General features: G+C 41.5%; 1 protein-coding gene across 1 annotated transcript in view; it reads left to right on the top strand.

Annotated features, from left to right (window-relative positions):
* The window catches only part of SLC41A2 (solute carrier family 41 member 2), a 99,310-nt gene that overhangs the window by 36,964 nt on the left and 38,766 nt on the right, over nucleotides 1-23,580 (top strand). The window contains exons 4-8 of the mRNA XM_083182286.1: nucleotides 4,632-4,703; nucleotides 5,983-6,127; nucleotides 10,144-10,290; nucleotides 19,739-19,886; nucleotides 21,994-22,073. Coding sequence (XP_083038412.1) covers nucleotides 4,632-4,703; nucleotides 5,983-6,127; nucleotides 10,144-10,290; nucleotides 19,739-19,886; nucleotides 21,994-22,073 — 592 coding nt within the window. The remainder of the gene's footprint in view (nucleotides 1-4,631; nucleotides 4,704-5,982; nucleotides 6,128-10,143; nucleotides 10,291-19,738; nucleotides 19,887-21,993; nucleotides 22,074-23,580) is intronic.

The raw sequence follows: 23,580 nt of genomic DNA, 5'->3' as shown, positions 1-23,580 counted from the left end.
AGTGTTGGTGAAAATGGGGGCACACCGCAAGGCCACATCTGCTTTGCACAAGGCCGTGCCTACTTTTCAGCACCCAAATTTACAATGCCAAATGGTGGTAGCTATGGGGCAGTCAAGGGGCCCATACACTAGTAAGATTTATCTTCAGATCTGGCTGGTTGGAACAAAAACATGGTTATGGATGAGTGACAGTTTGACAGTTTTCCAGCATTTCCAAGCAAATGGTCAACTGTCATTTGCTCTCATCCATAACCAGGATTTTGTTCCAACCAGCCAGATCTGAAGATAGATCTGCGTGTGTATGGCCACCTTAACAAGCAGACATTATGTGGACATGACAAACATGTCAACATGTACTCAGCCAACAAACAGTATTTTGATATACTGCATGTCGACATTTTAACCAACATACATACAGTAGCATAGTTGCTACTGATTGAGTTTTTTTAATAAATAGGATCAGATGTACCTATGTACTGAGTTTCTGTGGTTGTGCCAAATAATGGAATGTGTATTTTGCATCTATCCTTAGCAGTCATGCCATTTGACTGAGTTACATGGGGCTCACTTACTGTTGTACTACAGAGATAATATCTTCAAACTGTTTTTTTTTTCCTGTGCAAGGAAATAGTTATTCTATTCAATTGTACAGGAGCCAAATTTGCTAAATTCAATCCTGTTTAATTTATTTGGCCCCAAAAAAAACAACCTGTATAGTATGATTTAGCATTACAGACTGTGAGAGATGTTGTTTTTCTAAAGCCCCACTTTTAGCAATGCTAATTATGGAATAAAGTATTGTGCTGATACAATGTGCTCAGGAAAGCGCATCCTCCAGGTCTCAGGAGCTACATGCACCAGGCTGTGGGCACAACAGCATCTGAATGAGCTTTTAGTGTTCTATCAGTCTCTGATTCGCAGTCGGAGAAAAGTGATTTGTTCAAGGACATACAAAAGCAGGCATTGTGGATGGAAATTCAGAGGCCAGCAATTTAATCATAACTGTGCTTCCCTTCTGAAGCCGCTCAATGCTAAAGCAATATCATGAATCTGTAACGTGATCCTGGCTAAATGTTATTTGTGCAGTTTTTGTAGCTCGGCCATATCACGGGAAAATCAATGCTAAAATAATTGTTTCCAAGTAACAAATGTTTGCAGGCTCATTTCTCTTTGTTAAGATTATGCATCCAATTTTATACTGTCTGCTCAGAAAGCTGTAATAATGTGTAAGATTGTGAAAATGACTTAACAAAGGACTCTGCGTCTTAAGCACAGTAATCCAATACATTCTCGCATAACTGTGATAAAGGAAGGAATTAATTACTGGAGTAAGAATTACAGCAAAAAGTTTTATTTTTTGTGAGTCACAAAAGTTATTATGAATTTTAAAACGACCCTTTTAAGCAGGGCTGGGAAATAGTGGCCCTCCAGCTGTTGATGAACTACACATCCCAGGATGCTTTGCATCAGTTTTGCTATGTGGCCATGCTGAAACTGATGCAAGGCATGCTGGGATGTGTAGTTCATCAACATCTGGAGGGCCGCTATTGCCCAGCCCTGCTCTTAAGGTAATTGTGAGGCACCAGGCTATGGTGCAGTTAAGGCACTTGAACTAAAAAACAGTATAAAGTTGTCTTTCCCGACAGCATTGAACAGGGATCTCGGCAGAACGGACCCGACTTCAGAAGCAGTCAGGCCCGTTCTGCCGAGAACGCCCGTGCCGCAGCTCGACGATCTACGGTCGTATCTTGTGGCCTTGCTCCTTTTCCGGTGTTCGGCAGGTGGGACAGCCTGCCGAATGGGACAGGGTCACGGCTGTCGGGCCAGCCCGACAGTCGTGACCTCTGATTGAATATCCCCCAGAATGTTGATCATTTGGTGTTAACCTATTGACTGATGACCTAGACAAGGTCAACCAATTATAGTAACCAGTAAAAACAGGGTGGTCAACAGAGAGATCAGTGTAGATACATGTGGTTAGAGGAATGATACTTGATGAACATAGAATAGAACATAGAATAACCGTTATTACAGTGAAACAAGACAAACCGCAGAGCAGCCATGCGTAAAACTAAGGACATTTGAAGACCAATAATATGAGCAATGGGCAGACAAGCTCGATAGTAGGATGAAATTAAGACAACAATTTATACACAGAAAGAATAAGGTAAAAGTAGACGAACCACCAGCAGTGAACCAGGGTCTTGTGTCCCTGTGTTATCCACCTTGCTTTTTTACAAAAGCCCTCTGGCACTCATTTTTCCTGTATGTATTACAATAACTACATTTACGACCTCTAGGACAAGTATGCCCTAATAGAAATGTAAGACCATTATCAGCATTGGGTCTGCTGCAGCTCATTACTAGCCAAAGATAAAAACAGCTAGATATATAATAATAGAACTGACCCACAGGATCAGCCTGAAGAGTATTCAGCCTTGCATCAGGACAGAAAGGCCTTGCGGCCATATCTCAGTTATTTGGGGAAAACCATTATCTGGAACAACATAAAAAAATCTGTGCATTAAATTATGGTTTGTGTTTGTTCTAATCAGTCTGAATTTTTACAAATCTGTAGCATAGGGTTTTACTAAATAGGCTTTGTATGAATTATGATTTAATTTTTTTTCACTGTTCGTTTATACCAAACACAGAATATGATCTTCATTTGGCAAATTTAAAGTAAACCAAAGAAGAAGGTGGATAGAGAACACTATCGTTTATTTTTTTTTTTCATCTTTGATGCATTAAAATTGCATTAAACTCCCTTCTCAGCAATCAGCCAATCCATAAATTTTGTAAAAAAAAAAAAAAAGTGATTGAGACCCCATAATTAATGTGATATATTCTGTTGTTTGATTATATCTTTATTGGGACAGCCCAACATACCACCATAAGAGTAGCCAATACACAATAATAGACACTTCTATACAAAGTGTGTTTTCAAAAGTAATGTATTATATAGTGTTTGTGTCAATGACCTAATTATCATACTATAATAAATCATTCATTAAACAGTGCGTGGTCAGCAAGCCACCGTATTTTAACACACCTCATTCCTTCCCTGTTTTCACCTGTCATTGTTCCATGGGCCTGATTCAGATCCAATCGGTACTGCGTGCATTCGCACGCAGTACCGATGTTGCGCATCTGCGCATGCGCAGGCGGGTATCTGCGCATGTGCAGGCGTATGATGCGTGCACCCACGGCGACCTTTCGGGTCGCCGGGTGCACGCACCCATGCCGGGATGGGGGGGGGCGGAGATGGGCGCCAGACTGCCCCATTACCATATGGGAACGCCCAGCGTTCCATGGGCATTCCCATGAGAACGCTCGGTGTTCTCATGGTAATGGGGCAGTGACACGGGTGTGGGGGGTGGGTAGCTGACATCATTGGATGTCAGCTGCCCGCCCATATCCACGCCAGCGTGCGCGCAAATGTAAGTAACTGAAAAGTCACTTATATATGCGTGCACGCTAAACATCATTTGATGGTCGGTGACCATCGAAAGATATGGGCGGTTACCCGAGCCATGCGAATGGATGTTTATGCAAAACATCCATTCGCAGCTGTTCAGGCGAAGCCGCACTTTGAGGGGGGCGGCAGGGGGGCGGTCGTTTGCCGGGCGGGGTTTGGTGGACTCGCAAGGCTGCGAATTCGCAGCCTTGCGAATCAACCTGAATAACCCCCCATGTGTGTTTGTTATATTTCACTTGTTTTTTAACCACAGTAATAAAAGTTATATTTTATTCAATTTGTGAGAAACTCTAGGTGCTCCACACCATTGACAAACTTTCTTCTTTCCTGTTCATGATATATCCTATTTTTTTGTCTCCGTGGTAGCACACCTCCACTTAACACCTTGTTATTTAAATCACAAAGTAATACGTGTTTAAGGGGGGTCCTTTCTTTTTCCTCAAAAACCACAATGAGGGTCCTGTGCGGGTAACAACCCTTGTGCCCGTGTTAAAAAAAAAAAAAAAAAAACAATCAGGAATTCTTTGAACTATGGGCCTGATTCAATGATGGACGCAAACACAATGTTCCATGGAATGGAGCAATTATTGGCAGACATGGGAAATATGGTATTAATATGAGTTAAGCCATTTGTTCTTGGAAAAGGACCCAGAGCTATTGGTTAAGGTGTTTGTGGCACCCATTATAAGGGCACTTATGATAGATTTCTGTTCGAGTTTCTGTCAGGCTTGAATAGAAATCTGCGTTAAGTGCAGTCTGTAAACTTATCACGGACTGTAATTATTAACCCCATTCGATCAATTACCACATGGTTAATTACTGTGGCTAATGGAATTCAACATTAAGTGGGTCCCATGTGATATATATGAGGCCAACACATTTGCCAACCAATTCTGCATCTTACTGATAAATTAACATTATTTAAATTTGGTTAATAAAATAATGACCCTTTAAGTTGATTTATGGGCACTTTGGATGAAAAAGATTTGCAAATAACTCATTGTATTGGGTGCATTGGTATGCATTGTTAAATCACGGACATTGTTTTGTAATTGCTCAAATATGGGCCCTATTAGACTTGTCTGTAGATTTTAATATTTTACTCGCTAAACCGTTTACCTAGAACAGTGACATATGTTTGTGTTTGCTTTAGGTCAATGTTGGGAAGATGGATTCCCCTATTGAGAAGTGGAATCTGATTATTGGTAATCTAGCTTTAAAACAGGTAAATTATGCTTCATTACATTTCATGTTTCTTTTGAACTATTAGAGAAACCTGCATATTAGTAACATTGTTCTTTTTGTGTATAAGCCTTGGCTGTGGACATTTATCTTACAGTGGTAGATACCATTATCTGCATTCTATTTTCAGGACCTAGATGTTATAATTCAGACTGGAAAGTAAAACAAGTTAATAAGTAATGTGTTATGGAACACTTTCCAAATAAATCCTGTGAGGAAATTGGGGCCTGTCTCCTAAACAACCAGGGGCCAGATGTACTAAGCTTGAAAAGGCACTTGGAGAGTGATAAACCACCACCCAATCAGCTCCTATCTGTCATTTAAACCCAGCCTGTGACATGGCAGTTAGGAACTAATTGGTTGGTGGTTTATCACTCTCCATTTTATAGTTTTTCAAGCTTAGTAAATCTGGCCCTTGTAATCCAACTTGTCATAATAGTAGACATCACTTGCCTCTTACCCATCTCCTCACTTAGGGGAATATTTACTAAAGTTTCTAAAAATGAAAAGAAGAGATGTTGCCCACAGCAACCAATCAGATTCTATCCTTTTCTAGGATGCAATACAAATGATAGACCGTATCAGATTGTTGCTATGGGCAACATCACCACTTTTAATTTTTAGAAGCTCTAGTAAATTTACCATTTAGGGGGGTATTCCATCCCGGGTCATGACTGTCAATCTGTCCCAACAGCCGTGACCTTGGCCTGTTTTCGTTATGCTCGACCACAGATCGCCAGACGGGATTCAATGTCCTGCCTGCCGATCTGCGAAAAGGGGGCGTTTTTTTGAGCAGTAGGGATGTTATCAGTAGAACATAATGACCCTGCAGCTGCAACCATCTCATTATATAAATCCCTGCAACATTACTGGTACTTGCCTGGTAGTAAAACTGGAATAGGGTCGTTAACTCCTGCACAATCTAAAACTAACCTGTTACCCAGTATGGCAGAGCTGCTGATGATGGAGAAAGGTACAATGTAACATCTGGTATACTACTGCCCTTAAGCACTGGCAGACAGCATTAGGCAAAAAAGATGTTTCCATATTTGAAAAAAAGATGTTTCCGTACTTGTCCTTACTGGCATGTGTAAACATGGAAACCTGCATATGCACCAATGTTGGGAAGTCATCCTGTAGCTTTATGTATTGAAAATCAAACATCAACATGTAAGAACACAAATTCCAGCAAAGTTGCAATTAATGTTCTCTACCCATTTATGTTTTTGGACTAATAATTCTATGTATATGTATCTCTGTAGGTACAAGCAACAGTGGTTGGGTTTTTGGCTGCTGTTGCAGCAGTTATATTAGGCTGGATTCCCGAGGGCAAATATCGCCTGGACCATGCAATACTCCTATGCTCTAGCAGTGTGGCTACTGCCTTTATAGCATCACTTCTTCAAGGTAAGCTTACTGGTTCTGCAAGAGTTTGCTGCCCACCTTATACCCACCACAGGTGTCTCTGTGTTGATTCCATAGACCCTATGGTAGAAAAGACCAAATAGAAATGTAAGTTGGTTTTAACAAACATGCAATGCTTCATTAGATATGTGACTGTCTCTATGGTCCGGCACCTAATGCAATGCAATGCTCCTAAAACATCTGTGCCTAGGTTTGAGGTGACATAATTTGTTGTCCTTTCAGATACCACTATAGCAGGGATGGGGAACCTTCGGCCCTCCAGCTGTTGCGGAACTACACATCCAAGCATGCCTTGTTACAGTTTTGCTACAACTGTTGCATGGCATGCTGGGATGTGTAGTTCAACAACAGCTGGAGGGCCGAAGGTTCCGCATCCCTGCACTATAGGAACATCCAATCATTATATAAAGCCTAGGTTCACAAACTCTGTCCTCAGGGCCTCAAACAGCTCATGCTTTTCAGGTCTACTAATACAAGTTAAATAATCCGCTCCACCTGTGGATGTTTCAAAATATTTCAGTGAGTCAAGACTACACCTGTGCTTTGGGAAACGTGCGCTGTTTGGGTTTCTGAGGGCAGAGCTTGATAACCACTCATTTAAATGATTTTGTAGATATGGAATTAAATACTACAATCATAAATGCAAATGTTAATAATATTGGCTTGATACTTACATGAATAATTTTTAGTATTTGCATATGCATTTATCAAAACGTTTCAGTTCAAAGCAAAGATAGATCACACATTTATAAAGTGGCTGCTCTTGCATATTTAATACATACTAAAATAAAATGTAGTCCCTTAGGGGGGTATTTATCAAAGCTTGCCAATAGATACATTTGTGAGAGATAAAGTGCCAACCAATGAGCTTCTAATAGTATTGTATTTCAAACACAGTCTTTAACATGTAAATTAGGAGCTGATTGGTTAGTACTTTTTATCTCTTACTATTTTATCTCTCTCTAAGCTAGGATAAATAGCCTACTTAGTTTTAAAGATCAAATAATGCATGCAAAACACAAATATAAAGTAAAAAATGTCTTGCAAAAAAAATTCAGTGCCTTAAAAAGCCACCGTTACAAAATGAGACTTTGAATTTCGAACCAGTAGTTCATTAAGGTAGATTTTCACCGTCATAATTATTTTTGGTTATTGTTTCCTAGCACGGCGCCCCCGATTTTGATCGAAGTGCATCTTGTCGCATCGCATGCAATGCAATGCGATTTTTAATTGAACAAGTACCCTGATGGGTGCTTACAATGTTAAATGCACCCCCATTGTCAACGCCACCCCTCTATCTTTCACTCTATCACTGTCAACGCTCTATCTTTACACTAGGTAGTGGGCTAAACTTAAAGATCTTATAAAAAAATCGGACTTGCTCTGGAGATGCAAGAAAAATGCAATTTTTATCCCAATATCCCACCCGCAGTTGAATCTGTCCCTTAGTCTTTTGCATTTGGGTCCAAAAAGCTCCATTTTTGTCTTTTCTGAGCACAAGATTTTATCCTACAGTTTAGCTGGGTCACTGTAACATTTACAGTATTACTGTGGTCTTCTTCAATAATTATTTTCGTTCGAATCCTCCTGCTATACCGACCAGTTGATTATACAGCTCTTGATTTGGTTGACTGATACACCTTCATTCTAGTCTGAGACACTAAACTTTGTAGCTCCTTTAAAGTAATAGTTGGTTTCTATGGCCTTTCGCACAAGTCTTTTGCTTGCTCTGGTGGTTTTGAAGACATTAGGATATTCAATCTCCGGCGAGCATATCCCGTCTATTCAATGTTGTCTTCCCCGACAGCATTGAGCAGAGTATCTCGGCAGAACGAGCCCGACATCACAAGCTGTCGGGCTCGTTCTGCCGAGAACGGCTGGAAAGTGACGAGCTGCCGGCTGCAGCTCGTTCTTTTCCAGGCCGTAACTCGCGGTCACGCCCCCTTCTCGCTACCCGGCAGGCGGGACATTGAATCCCGCCTGCATGTTCTCGGTCAAGCTCGACTGCCGTGACCACCACATTGAATACCCCCCTTTATCTAGGTTTGGTATACCAGGTATATATGCAGGCACAGATAACTTGGGTGTAGATGGTACCTTACAGCTGAGACTGCAGCTACAGACAATCTCCCTTTTTCTTTGACAATGACTTCACATGCTTTATCCACCTCGCCCTGTAGCAGAGAGGCTAGCCTCATACACACAATCATCACAGCCTTAATGAGTACAAAAACCAAGTAGATTTATTTAAGGGGGCTAGAGGACGTGAGTCCAGGGCAGGTCACTGCATAACAAAAGTAAATGTCAAGGTACATATGATAATAAGTACGGCATAAAAGGACTATGTCAAACATAAACCATAGTTGGCAATATTATGGTAATTAAGTAATGGGAATAACTATTTAATGATAGTTAAATGCACTTTTTCTTAACTGCTGCTGCTGCATCTATTTGGCTATTAACTAGAAAAAAATGCAGTTATTTTATTGCTTCAATATACTAGCTTCTAAAAACACTATAACCTCTAAAGGCTGTTTGAATGGGTATGGATCATAGGATAGACAAGCGTTAGGTCTACAAGCAATAGATTGACCACTGAAGGTCAACATGACTGATGGTCGACATTGTGTTAGGTTGACATGGAGTTTTTCACCTGAATGTTGACACAGTCGACATGGACATTAAAAAAGTGCACAGCTTCCCCTTCATTGCTTGCTGCGCTTGCCATGCTTCGGGCACAGGCGGTATTTCATGCCTTACCATTCACCATATTTTATTCTCCCACCAGGCCCTAGTGGATCATGTCGGCACATGTCAGCTCAAGAAAGAGTGAAAAAAACCATGTCGACCTTCCCCATGTTGACCTAACCCTGTCGACCTAAACCCATGTTGACCTTCAGTCATGTCGATCTTCATGCATGTCGACCTTCATTGATACATCTTGTCGACCTTCATGCATGTCGACCTTCATTGATACATCTTGTCGACCTTCATGCATGTCGACCTTCATTGATACATCTTGTCGACCTAGAGATTGTATCCTGTTGGAATTAGGGGGTCTTTTATCCATAAAAGTTGGCATGTGTTGATGATTTACAGGTAGAGGCTATCTAAAAGCCTATTATTAGGGCGAGGTAATTTTCTCAAAACAGGGATTGAATAACTATACCAGCTGCATTTCTTTTATGTGTTTTTTTTTTTTTTTTTATATATCTGCAGACAAAATATACATTTTGAATTTGCTTTACTTTAAGTACTACTAGTTTGCAATAAAATACTGTCTGGAACAATCTGTGTGTCATTTGTAACAAAAACAAATCTGTTGATTTTTTTTTTTTTTTTCAAGCAACTGTATATGGAATAAATTAGCAGCAAAAGGCAGAAGCTGCTATTTTGGCTGACTACACACTGTGCTACCATACCGGGGGTAGTGTTTAAACAATGAATGTTTATTGTCTCGTTCCCTATGTCCAAGGGCTTTTACTTACTGTTAGAGATTCTAAATTATTTTTGTAGTTATTGTGTGTTATTGAAATTCATTGTACAATTATTTTATTGACCCAATACTGTAATGTCTTGATTTAAATTCGTAGAGAGTTATGCAATTACCCATGGTCTATGACTGCGCTTAATTGCTTTGCCGAATAAGCCAGCACAAACTGTGGCTTACAAGGGAGTTTGTTTCACCTGCTTCAGACAGGCGAAGCAAAATCCCTGAAAGCAGCCCGGTTATCAGGACTGCAGCCAGTGAAAAAACATAGGTTTAACTGGACTTGTGTATTTTCAAAACACAGAAAAAAATGATGAAAAACATTCGATTTTCACTTGCGATATTTTTTTCGCAGCTAATTGTATACCCCCATAGTCTGCTTTATTGTTATATGCAAGTTGTAGTTTCTATACAAGGTGCTAAATAGAATATGATGTGCTGGTAAAATTAATTAAATGATATAGTGTGTGGGTGTATAGAACTAATATATTTTTTTTGGCATCATTAGGTATAATCATGGTAGGAGTAATTGTTGGATCAAAGAAAACCGGAATAAATCCAGACAACGTTGCCACACCTATTGCTGCCAGTTTTGGGGACCTTATTACACTTGCCATATTGGCATGGATAAGCCAGGGCCTTTACAGCTGCATTGGTAAGCGGATTCTACTTTCTCACAGTTAAGCTGGGTACACACTATATGATATGCTCCGTGAGCGAGATTGTTACTGATTACTGCAGAACTCTCGGCAAATGATATAGTGCATTCACATGAACAACTTTGTTCACAATATAATTCAGTGACATCACCCTGCTCAAAACATGCATTTGTTGACTATATAGTGAGGTATTCAATATGTGACCATGGGCCTTATTCTAGTCCACTCTTTCTGACAAAATCCCTCTTAGATGGACAAAACCATGTGCACTGCAGGGGGCAGATGTAAAATGTGCAGTGAGAACTATATTTGGGTGAGTTATTTTCTTTCTGTGCAGGGTAAATACTGGCTGCTTTATCTTTACACTGCAATATAGATCTTACTTTGAAGTAAAACCCCACCCAAATCTAGTTACATCTGCCCCACCTGCAGTGCACATGGTTTTGTCCATCTAGGAAGGATTTTGTCAGAAAGAGTGAACTAGAATAAGGCCCCATGTTTCCGACAGTCGGAAAGATCTGTACACACCGATTTAATCTCTGACGTTTTTGTTTGTCTTTCCCCCATGCAGATTCAACTTTTTAAAAAGTTGGATCTGTGTTGTCAAAGATGGCCGCTAGACTGTCAAATCTGTGGCCGTTTTTGACAAAATACACGTGGATCAGCGAGATTTTCGCCGATCTAAGTGTTTTCTGATTGTTTGAATGTTTCCAACAGTTGGAGATTGACAGATATTCCGACTGACAGAAAGGTTCAGACAGTTGGAAAAAGAGATTGAAAACCCCCCTTAGTCATCACTGAGCTGCATGTAAGGGCGATGCAGGACATAGTTAATTAACCTTGTGCCATGTTGACCTAGACCCCTGTCGACCTTGCTGTATGTCGACCCAATGGTGTCAACCTAATGACTGTCGACCATCATTAGGTCGACCCAATTATACCAACCCGTGGGCTGTAGAGAGGGGATCTGCTTACCTGAAGGGCGAGAAGGTATGAAGATGCATTAAAACTGCATTGCAGATTCTGAGACGTGTGGGAGACCTTCGTACATGAAGGAAACTTTCAGGCTGTACTAATACACTAAAGATGTTTTCGATTGGTTTTATAGATTTCATAGTTTTGTTCACATAATGCGAAAAATACATACACTTTATTTTGTAGCGCTAATTTCTCCCACTAGAGGTCTCTGTAGTCCATAACAAATGTGTCCGTGTGCTGGCACTAGGTAATGGAGCACTAGCAATCACACTACACTGTCTTACAGATAGCAAGGACATACTGTTAATATTTCAGCCTAATTAAGGTCCAGAGCAAAATACCACTCTCTGCATCCCATGTAGTATTAAATATGGTATTTCTATTATATATCACAGTCAATGTTCTATTGGGCAGTACGGATGGTGTAATGGTTAGCATTACTGCCTCACAGCACTGAGGTCATGGGTTCAATACCCACCATGGCCCTAACTGTGCGGAGTTTGTATATTCTCCCCGTACTTGCGTGGGTTTCCTCCGGGTACTCCGGTTTCCTCCCACAATCCAAAAATATACAGGTAGGTTAATTGGCTCCCAAAAAAATAAAATTAACCCTAGAATGTCTGTGTGTGCGTGTACATGTGGTAGGGAATATAGATTGTAAGCTCCACTGGGGCAGGGACTGATGTGAATGGTCAAATATTCTCTGTAAAGCGCTGCGGAATCTGTGTGCGCTATATAAGAAACTGCTAATAAATAAATAAATAAATAAATGTTCTACCTACCTTATTTACCGCTTAAGTATAAGCCGACCCGAATATAAGCCGAGGCACCTAATTTTACAACAAAAAACTGGGAAAACTAATTGACTCAAGTGGGACCCTCACTTGAGTATAAGCCGACGGGGGGGCTTTTTCAGCATACAAAATGGTCTGAAAAAGTAGACTTATACTCATATATGGTACGTAATAATTAGTGATGTTTCATCCCAAGGTGCACAAGAGGAGTATTCTCTATTGCAATGGCGTTATAGTTTATGTAAAAAGGAAGCATATTTATTTAGCGTGGTGAAGTGATAAAGTGGGAGGTGATAACACACCAGCCAGTCAGCTGCTAACTGTTATTTTTCATAACCAGCCTGTAATTGGAAATCCTGCTTCATGCACTAATTGGTAGTCACTCATTCTATCGTTACTGCAGTGCCACTGCTTATCTGTGAAGCTGTCAGTTACTTCTTCATATTGGGGAAAGGTTGGGAGCAGGTCAGTTGGTTTTTATTTGAATTTACAAATAAAAACAAGTGGGGGGTTTGGGTCATACAAAAGGTAAAGTACAAACATACACATAAAAAAACAGCATATGGCAAATAAATTAAGCATAGCTTGGCGCGCCGCTGTATTAACATCTTGCCAGCCGAAGTGGGGTGGTTCAAACTCCCCCTCTGGCGATGTCCTCTTCTGGAGCCAGCACATCAGTTCAAACTGATGCGCTGTCTCTGCCTGCCTGCTCATTGGCTCAATGGGCATGCGCGTGATCTTGCTACTTTCGTGAGATCTCGAGCACATCCCAGAGCTAGCGTTGTCCCTGCGGTGGGGATAGGACAACGCTAGTGGCCAGGGTAGATTAACACCTAGAAGGCTGTTAATACATCGCCCTTGCCGCTAATTGATGGGGGATTGATGGGGACAGCCGCACCGTGCGTTACTCGGCGGGCTGTCCCTAGCGAACGTTGGATGCGCTGTTAATGCATTTAAAAAAAAAAATTAATTACACCATTCTAGCATGGAACCACAGCAACTGTAAAGGGTATCTTGTCCCATTTCTGCTTGTACATACAACACCTGTCCAGTGCAGGGACAAGTGTTTTATGTTTAGGCTATGCTGACCCGTATTTAAATTTTTTTTTTAATAATATTTGAGCAACTTTTTAAAGCAAACCGTAATGTTATAAATAAATGTGTCCTGGTATGTGACAGCTATTTCTTAGCTGTAGAGAGTTTAGTTAAGGGACATATAGATTGCTGTTCTGAAACCGGGAAGTGGTCATCTATTAGAATGAACTTAGGTCTACAGTCATTAGGTCAACCCCACTAGGTCGACTGGCAGGAAGGTCGACCTGACTTAAGGTCGACATGGGCCAAGGTCGACATGACTTAAGGTCGAATTTGCATAAAGGTCGACATGAGGAAGGTCGACTGGTCATAAGGTCGACATGGGGTTTTTCACTGTTTTTGGAGCCGATGTGCCGACAGGCGGTATTTCATGCCCTACCATCCACTATGGCGTGGAGGAGGTTATTAAAGCTGTGGCGAGCGAAGTGAGCCACCGTTCCCGATGCATCGCGAGCGAAGCGAGGGTCCGACTCTCATTGCCAACTGTGTCCATGTCGACTGTGTCGACATTCGGATCAAAAAAACAGTGAAAAACCCATGTCGACCTTATGACTAGTCGACCTTCCTCATGTCGACCTTTATGCAAATTTGACCTTAAGTCATGTCGACATTGGCCTATGTCGACCTTAAATCAGGTCGACCTTCCAGCCAGTCGACCTAATGGGGTCGACCTAATGACTGTACACCTAAGTTCATTCTGGCAGATGAAGAAACCTAGAAACTTATTTTCAGCGACTATAGAAACATGAGACTGTTTTGGCTGTAAATTCAGCTACATTAAAATCACATTTGCATTTTGGTCCATTGGATTATACACATCTTATTTTTTTCTCGTCAACAATCCACTGTACCCCAGCCTTCCGCACTCAATCTGGCACTGCAAACCCCTCCCTGTGTCAACAACATAAAAAATATTAGAAATGCACTCAGCTGTGTGCAATTACTCTTCCCAGGTGTAACCTGAAGCAAATCTGCCAATGGAGTTAATACTTCAGGGCAGGGAGTATGGAACAGAGGGGTAGATGTAGGAAACAGTGATAAAAAAGGAGACATGAGCCAGAGGACAAGTGGCCCATGGCAACCAATCAGCACTGAAGTCACATATATTATTTGCATAATATAAAATTATACAGAGCAGCTGATTGGTTGCCATGGGCCACTTCTCCTCTGGCTCACTTCTCCTCCCTTATCACTGCTTCATACATCTACCCCAGAATTCTGCTGGGTGTAGATCAGTAAATGATGCAGGTGTTGCTAGTGTCACTGACTAGCTACAGCCACTTGTCCCTTCCTCAGGTCCTGGCAGCTCCATGGTTCTAGGCAACCTGTGTCCTGTCCCTCCTGGTATTCCCACATGCTGTGTCTGTCCCGCTCCCCCGGTCCAGGTTGCTTCCTTTTCCAGCATGGCGTATGTGATGTCATGCCATCACCACCAATGAAATAGTCGGCTAGGTGCATACTAAAGACAAGAGGGGAAATTTACTAAGATGGGAGTTCTATTTCACATGAGGTGCTGCTTCGGACAACCAATCAGAATCGACTTATTTATTTAGCACCCTCCAGAAGATAATAGACAGGATCTGATTGGTTGCCCATAGAAACATCCCATGTGAAATAGAACTCCCATCTTAGTAAATTTCCCTCAAGGTGAGAAGGAGCTGGAAGGGACACAAATAGGCAAGGAAGCTGCTGGAGGGACAAGGCCGGTGAGCTGTTGGAGTGACAGAGGCAGTGATGTCTAAGAATGTAAGGGGCACTACTACTGTGTGCATCATGTGTAAGGGGCACTACTATTGAGGGCATTTTATGTAAATGGACACTACTGTGGGGGTTATGTGTATAACTATAAGCGGCACTTTTGTGGACATTTGTGTATAAGACCACTTTGTGTGCATTATGGGCCTGATTCTAATCCCATCGCTCCCCTGCGCATAGGTGCCGATTTATGTTTTTGCTGGTGGGTGCTCAAGCCAAAAAGATAGGGGAGTGGCCTCATGGGAAAGGGGCGTGGCCACAAAATAATACTGATTTATATTACGCAGCACAGTTTTCTCCAATATTCAAATTATGGCAACAGTGCCAAATACATAAATGCCCACACAGTGCAGGTACAAAAGTCCCCCCCACAGTGCCAAATTCATAAATGCCCCCACAGTGCATGTACATAAATGCCCACACAGTACCTGTGCCAGCGACGAGGGAGGAGGAGTGCAGTGGGACACGGGTGAGTTGGCCGCTGCTGAGCGGGTGGGTGCTCATCAATTTCCGTTGGTGCTCGGTCCCTCAAGCACCCACAGAATCAGCACCTATGCCCCTGCGCATTTGTAGATGCCGGATGAATGAATGAGCGGCGGGTGACATTAAAACCACATGCGCTGCGAAATTTGCAGTGTTGCATGTGGACCAGAATAAGGTCCAATGTGTATAAGCAGCACCACTATGGGCATTGTGTTTTAATGTGAATAAGGCAGCACTGCCTTGTGTTGTAATGTGAATAAGGGGCACTACTATGTGGTGTAAAATTAATCAGGGGAACTACATGCGATATAATGGGAATAAGATTGTGCTACTGTGGGGCATAATTTGAAGTGTGGGTAACATTGTGTGACCAAACCCCTACCTTGTTAGACCACTGTCCCTCTATAAGGTAAAACCCTAACACTCGCTCTGGCTCCACACAATTATAGGGGGGGTGGATATATGGCATGGAAAAGGAGTTTCACCACCACTCCAGGACCACTGTTCAGCACTGTTCAAACTGCCTCTATGAAAAGCATATCTGCATACCATCATAAAATGCGTGGGAACAACCCTCATTATAGGGAGTCCCATTTGTCTCAGGGCAGAGCAGATTGGAATGGGAAGAGTGAAGACCAGTGGTGGATTTTACCTATGGGCTGCTGGATTGCAGCACCCAGGTAAAATGTGCCACTCTGCTCAGTGGCAGTTAAGCCAGATGCACTATGTGACTGCACTGGCTTCATTCCTACTGCAAGTACTACCTGTCAGTCAAAGACCTTACAGGCAGTGCCATTGGAAGGTATTTACTCCCTCTAGGACTGCCAGATTGGTCTGTGATAAGTAGAGGGAAGCCACTCCCTGCCTTTTCGTACAGCCCAATCTGGCGTTTATGTAGTGGCAAATGCAGGATTTCTAGAGGGGGTTTCCAAGGGCAGTCTGCTATGCAGAACATTGGAACAAGAGTGGTAGTCTGTGTGAGTGATAGAAGAACCTAATAACAACACTGGACATTAATGTAAACATTGGTATTTTTATACACTGGATACCGTATGGAATAAACTATTAATATCGAACAATATAGATGTGCTCTGGCACCCTGGGTTGCTGCCAGACACTTGCAAGGGTGCCACTCGGTTGGTGGTCCAGGATCAATTCAAATTACTTTTGTTCGCTGTATTAGACAAAGCCAGTGCCAGTTGCTGGCAATCATAAAATAAGTGTACAAACAGAAGCAAATCCTCTCCCTCACTACAAAATGGAACCTCTAAAAAATATTGGGGGGCTAGGGGTGCTGTGAATTTTTTTTTTGATACTATTGGGCAGGGGTGGTCAAACCGGTCCTCGAGATCTACCAATGGTCCATGTTTTCCAAATCACCTAGCTGGTGCACAGCTGTAGTCAGTACTTACTGTCACATTTCCAATCATTCTGCATTGATCCCTACAATAGATACACAGGTTGCCTGACAAACACTGTTGGTAGATCTTGAGGACAGGTCTGGCCACCCCTGCTCTAGGGCAACGTGATTCAAAATAGTTGAGGAATCACTGCCATATATGGTCTAGTATAGGCTGTATCAAACATTTAAATAGTACAAATAATTGGTTACACATACCATAATAAACACACAAACATAATAGAACCAGTGCTGCACTATCTAAGATCACATTCTCACCTCATGGTAAGGTTCCTATCTCTCTTTTCTAGTAGCTACTATCTGGTCCAGTGCCCTGCTTGAGGAATCCGATTCACATACACACTGCAAACTTGGTAGAATAAACTGCTACCACTGGGCATGTGCAACACCACTGTTCCTTAGTAATCTATACTATTTCATTGCTATTATTGTCAGAATGTGAGCCACTTGCCAAGAGGAGAGGGGGGTTTCCAGGCAACCAGCGTTTTCCTCAGCCGATGCAGTCCATAGAAGCCAGGGTTTGCTCAGTCGCAACCGGGCATCTGCACATGTGTAGGTGCCAGGAGCCCCCTAGGTTTGCAGCTGTATCCTTTCCAGGCACAGGGGTAGCAGCAGCCCCTCTGCTTAAAGTAAGTGATGACCAGTGGCAGTTTTTACCTATGGGCTGCAGGGCTGCACTCACCCCCAGGTAAAATCAGCCACTCTGTGAACCCAGATGCACTCATACCCTCCAACATGGCCCATTCCATTAGGTACAAAATGCTCTGTTTCTGGACTTCCTTACCAGTGGCAGTTACAAAGGTGGGGCTGCAGCACAGTCCAATATTCAAAAAGGGGAGTCACACCTATTGCCACCCCAAACATCACTGTCCTGGACTCACTGGCAGTTGATGTGACCCCCTCTTTGAATTTTGGACTGTACTGGAGTCCAACCTCTGTAACTGCCACTGGCAGGGAAGTCCAGGAACAGAGCATGTTGTACATAATGGAATGGGTCATGTTGGAGGGTATGGATGCACTTAGCTTCAAAAGTAATAAAATGGAGCATGATAAACAGCCAGACAATCAGCTCCTAACTCCATGTCACAGACTGTAGGAGCTGATTGGTTGGTTGTGACCATTTTATCACTTTTTGAAGCTTAGTGCATCTGGCCTGTAGTCTGTGAGACTGCACTGGCTTCACTGTGACGCGCAGCTCCCCTCCTCAACAGAGGTAGGAGCCTTCACTGGTGATGACCCATTCTGAGCTAATCACACCATTGTGGTCAAACACATTCTGCTTGATGCCAATATGTGCATCAATGCACGACAACAAGCTGTGTTTTGCCCACCATGGTCATCTGTATTCCCCCTCCAGCAGATATAAAAAGTAAGCAAATATGATAAAGGGTACTTCTGTAGTTTCACGGCGCCAGCATGGCGCGTGCTACTTCCGGGTTCTACGCTCGCCACGAAATATGTCAAAAAAAGTAACTTAACTCCATGCCAACATGGTTAGATCATACCCCCACTATCCATGTTGGCATGGAGTTGATTTTAAATAGCGTGGCGAGCGTAGCGAGCCACCGAGCCCGCAGCATGGGCGAGCGAAGCGAGCCCCGCAAGGGGACTCAGACGCACGGCGCCATACTGGCGCTGTGAAACTACAGAAGTACCTGATAAAGTTACTGTAATGTTTACTTCTGTGTACCATGTATTGTTTAATTGTGTGCCATAAGTACAGCGCTGCAAAACACTTGTTGCAAATGTAATTATAATAATAAGTCTGCCATGCTGTTAACTTAACACTGTAACCTGATGTGGAGTAGTACTTATCACGAAGGTGCTCCTTTAACACGGAAGAGTGACAGGCTTGCTTTGCCGATAGTCACTGTGGGGATTGGTTTGATCATGCACAGGGGCCAGGCCGATGGTGTCATGGCAACTGACTTCTGCAGTGTCATCTTTCTCTTTGACGAATGCCAGATCTCATCAGGGCACTGTCCTAAAAATGTGGGGAAAGCTTCAGCTGTCTGCAGTAGTTTAGTTCTAGATAACAGAATAAATTCTCTAGAGAATACATCACTTTAACTGAGCATTATTATTGATTAGACACAGACAATGTGTAACATTAACAGTGCATCATAATCATCTGTGAGAAGTGCCCAATCTGTAGACACCTGCACTCACTCCCCAAGCAAGTCACATATTGATCACCAGTGTAACTGTACTGCTAATGACACAGATAAGTAACTCCGCTCTCTGAGATGTACTAACACTCTCATTTAATTGTCTCCATACGTCAAGTTTGTTTTTTGTTCTGCTGAAAAAAGTGACATCTGTGAGGCACAATTACTATTTATTTGCAAATGAAATGTTTCTTCCAATGACAGCGGCTGGTCCTCTCTTCTGACATTTTTCTTTATTATCTGTATTTTTTTGTTCTTTCCAAGTTGGTTTCATAGAAGTGTTTAGTTATGATTGTGAAGTGAATAGTATTGCTTTATAGATAGAGAAAAAAATGAATAAATTAAACAGCCATTTACTTATTTGAATGAGAAAAAAAAAGCGGAATTAGAGCATACACAAAAATGTAGTGCAATCTATTGGATTTGAAGTAAGCTGTTTTCTGGTACTGGTATCATCTTGGCATTGATTTCTACTGTAGTGGAAGTCTGCGTCATTTTAGGCAACCCTCAGTTTTGTTTCCTGTACCCCTTTCACTGTATATCAATGATGATATCTCACCTTCCTCTATGCCCCCTCCTCACCCACAAATCACCACAAATCCCACTGAATCAGTATTTAAGGTTACAACTTGTAATATATAGGGTTTTGTCATTACTGTCAGTCTAGATGAATAGGTACTTGAGTTGTTGGATGTACCTTTTATTTGCTTTTTGGTATTCATTAGTCACTTATTTTATTTTTGTTTTCTAGATTCATATTCCTTTGTCTCACCTTTGGTTGGATCTTTCTTCCTGGCACTAACCCCAATATGGATTGTAGTGGCTTCGAAACATCCCGCAACAAGAATTGTTCTGCACTCTGGCTGGGAGCCAGTCATTACTGCCATGCTCATTAGCAGGTAGTGTTGCTGCTCATTTCTTTTTATACATTTGTTCAGATAAGACAAAAAAAAACCCAACACATTTTGTTAAACAGTGTTAAGAGTGAATATTGGTAAACCTAATAGTATTTCAACTTAATTCCAAAATTTCAATAAAATACTCTTGATTAAAAAAAAATAATAATAGTACATACCTCCCAACTGTCACGATTACAGCGGGACAGTCCCGATTTTCGGGTCCTGTCCCGCTGTCCCACCCGCGGCAGGCATTGTCCCGCTGCGGGGGGTGGCAGTTGGGAGACCCCCCAATTTAATAGAATAGACGCTGTGCGCATGCGCACAGCGTCTATTCTCGGATGAAAATGAGGTTGCGGCTAATTAGCATAAGCCGCACCCTCATTTGCATATGCCTCGCCCCCTTCGCCGCGCGAGTGTCCCTATTTCTCCAACACAGAAGTTGGGAGGTATGATAGTATTTCATGTGCTGAATTCAAACATTGTTGTAAGATGGATAAGGATTTTGACTGACATCCAAGTAAGTTTTAAAAATGTTCTTGTTAATAATACATAAATAGTAAATTATTAAGTCAGTTAAACTGTATTTTTCCTCAAGTGCGAGGGAGACTAGCCCCTGTCAGTCGGGACCCCCACAGGCATTTAACATTTGAACATTCGATATTCTAATGTCTGTATACTGACCGTCAGAATCCCGACTGCAGGACCTTCATCCGGCATCCTCCTTATAATTGATGTGTTAACTGACTACAGCAGTCTACAGTAGTTTTTCATAATATTCAGATAAAGCTCAATCAAAAAGTTTAATCATTTGCAAACCAAAATTATATCTGCTAAATATTAAATTATATTTGTTCTGCAGACTATGACCCCCAATTATCTTACTCAAAATGTTGCTATACAGTTCAATGTACTAATCCCATGAAATCTATTGAATTAATCTTATTTTGGATGAGCATTCCATTTAATCCGTTCCAGGGAATGGAGCTTTTCGATCATATATCCTCTGCAATAAATAGTACAGGCCTGAATCCTCACAGGTCTGAGTGATTTATGGCCATCTTCTGTGTTTTGTACAGACTTGTGTACTAATTGTGCTCAATATGCTGCTATACAGCCAGCTCAGTGACCTTGTACTAACTGCATCATGGTACACAGAGGGGTGAGTCCTGGGAGAATGATGAATAACTGTAGCAGAAAAATGTTTCAAATCTTTCTGTAGCCACCACAGAAGCTGAGATAATGCAGTGGGGAGACACTTCTGTGGCAAGCATTGTAAGGAAGAATAAATACTGTATAACACTTTTTTTTATCAGATCTGCAAAAATAGATAATATTGGTAAAGATAACCCATTCTTTTTTTTATTCTTGCTACATTCTGGACATATATTTAAACCAGGGATGGGGAACCTTCGGCCCTCCAGCTGTTGTTGAACTACACATCTTAGCATGCCCTGGTACACTTTTGTTCTTTTGCCATGTTGAAACTGTTGCAGGGTATTCTGGGATGTGTAGTTTAACAACATCTGGAGGGCCGAAGGTTCCCCATCCCTAATTTAAACCAATTAAATTTTCAATTCAGAAATAAACTGCACAAATCTGTTATATGTAATGTGGTAACTGCAACAGAGTGCTATTTTATTTCTGTATATTATTTTTATCTTTGACCACTTTTACCACCTACCAGCACCCAATCACACCCGAGTGTTACACTAGTTTATTTGTCCTTACTACAGACCACCCATCTGATGTTGCTCAGATACCAAATTGTATAATAGTAGCTGCAAGAAATATTTTATACATTTTTGCTGCAAGACATATTTTATACATTTTTACTTCCCTACCATCTTGTCAGTTTCTTATCTGTTTTCTGTGCTTTGCACAGCTGTTAATTAAGTAGAGGCCTGCAGCCACCCGCACATCCATGCATCTGACTACAAAGGAAGTCTTGCATCTGTTTGCATCGCTTGTCACAAAACCTCTGCTATTCCCAAAAGAGAAACCATGGTATTTGAACTCGTCGCATTTTGTAAATTAAATCAGAGTGTTAAATAAAAGATTAGGTAGCGAGGCTTTCTCTTTCATTTAATGAATATAACTTACTTTGCAGTGTTGGTGGCCTTATACTTGACACAACTGTATCCGACCCGAATTTGGCTGGGATTGTTGTTTACACACCAGTTATAAACGGTAAGCAGGACATTTTGTGTTCTTTATTACTTATATGTTTTTCAGCCGTCCTAAAAGTATGGTTACCAAAATAATGTGTTGCTTGTGTGTATGAACATATGTGAAGTGGTCCCCACTTGCCACTTACTTGTTTATTTAAGTACCAATAATAATATGTGCCCTACAAAGCACTGACTTTCTCCAGAGCTACCACAAATAATTTACAGGCCTCCCAGCTTCTACCCACAGGCATAATGATAACATTTATGCCTCAGCAGGTGAGGGACTTTCCATAACCAGCAGCTCCTAGCTGCCGTGCCGTGATCGTTTTTCTGCAAAGTGAAAACACAATTATTTTAAAGAAAGAATAACATTTTAGAAAAATAGTCCTTGTATAATGTTATATCAGGACCTGTTAACTGGATTTCCTTTGCAAGTCCATTTATTTACAGAAAAATAGTCCCTTATTGTAAACATCTTGAGGTTGTGGAGAAACGGATCTACTCTGATTTATAGTAGGTCAATGTATTTATTAATTATTCAACAATTCTCTTGACAGTTGCAGGTATTTTTATTATGTCACTAGAGTAAACTCATTTAGGACCGGGCATTCTGTATATATATATTGCAAGTTGTTGAATGTCTAATGTCTGTAAGAGATCACTTCCATACACTCAATGTTTTTATGGAGCAACTCCATAATTGGCCTACTATCTAGTATTACAGTATTTAACCAAGTGTGCCAAGTGAATTTGTCGTAATAGGTGTGAAAATTGGCAAGTAAACTTTTTATTCATCATAATGACCTGTAACATTTACATGGGAAATATAATATATTTTTTAAATATATACTTTTTTTATTTGAATTTATATAACAAACGTGATTGACAATGGAATTTTTAGCGGATAGTTTTCACATCTCTACCCAGAGATGTTAGCAATAAAATGGTTAATTCTATACTTCTGGAGCATGTGCTTATTTGAAATGCCAGTTCTGGGCAATACATGGAGCATAGTTAGGTACTAGTTCTAGGTCCAGAAGTTCAGTGATGAAGTTCTGCACAGGTCTCCACTGAGCTTCTTTTTGCAATGGGACCAACTGAATGTTCATAGGGCAACAATCCAGTGGTATTCCATTATGCTTCTTCATTGCATCAAATTTTCTTTCAAGGCCTTTACCGGCCTGTCTCCGAGCCTCCGGGATGTGTGTAGACCTTTGCTTCTTTCATACTAGGGCTCAGTCTCCCACCTCTGAGTATATTGCAAGGTCTCAGCAATGGGACAGCAGGACTCCCTTATGACCTGGCGTGAGGACAGCGTCATTTAATGGATCCTGGGAATCCACGTTAAATGGCAAATAATTCCAGTCTCGGGCACTCTCAGGCTCAGAGGGACAGTCAGGAGAAGGACTTCCCAAAATAATTTGGGAAGCTTTAGCTTTAGTTGGTGGTATGGCCGACCATTTAGACAACAAATCCCTGAAACCCAGGAAATTGTGCCCTAAAATTATGGTAATTAAGGTATGGAA

Source organism: Crinia signifera, chromosome 4, assembly GCF_055691185.1.
Source record: "Crinia signifera chromosome 4, ASM5569118v1, whole genome shotgun sequence".
Taxonomy (NCBI): Eukaryota; Metazoa; Chordata; class Amphibia; order Anura; family Myobatrachidae; genus Crinia; species Crinia signifera.
The sequence above is the reverse complement of the archived record's forward strand: the minus strand, read 5'-3'. Positions and strand labels throughout refer to the sequence as shown.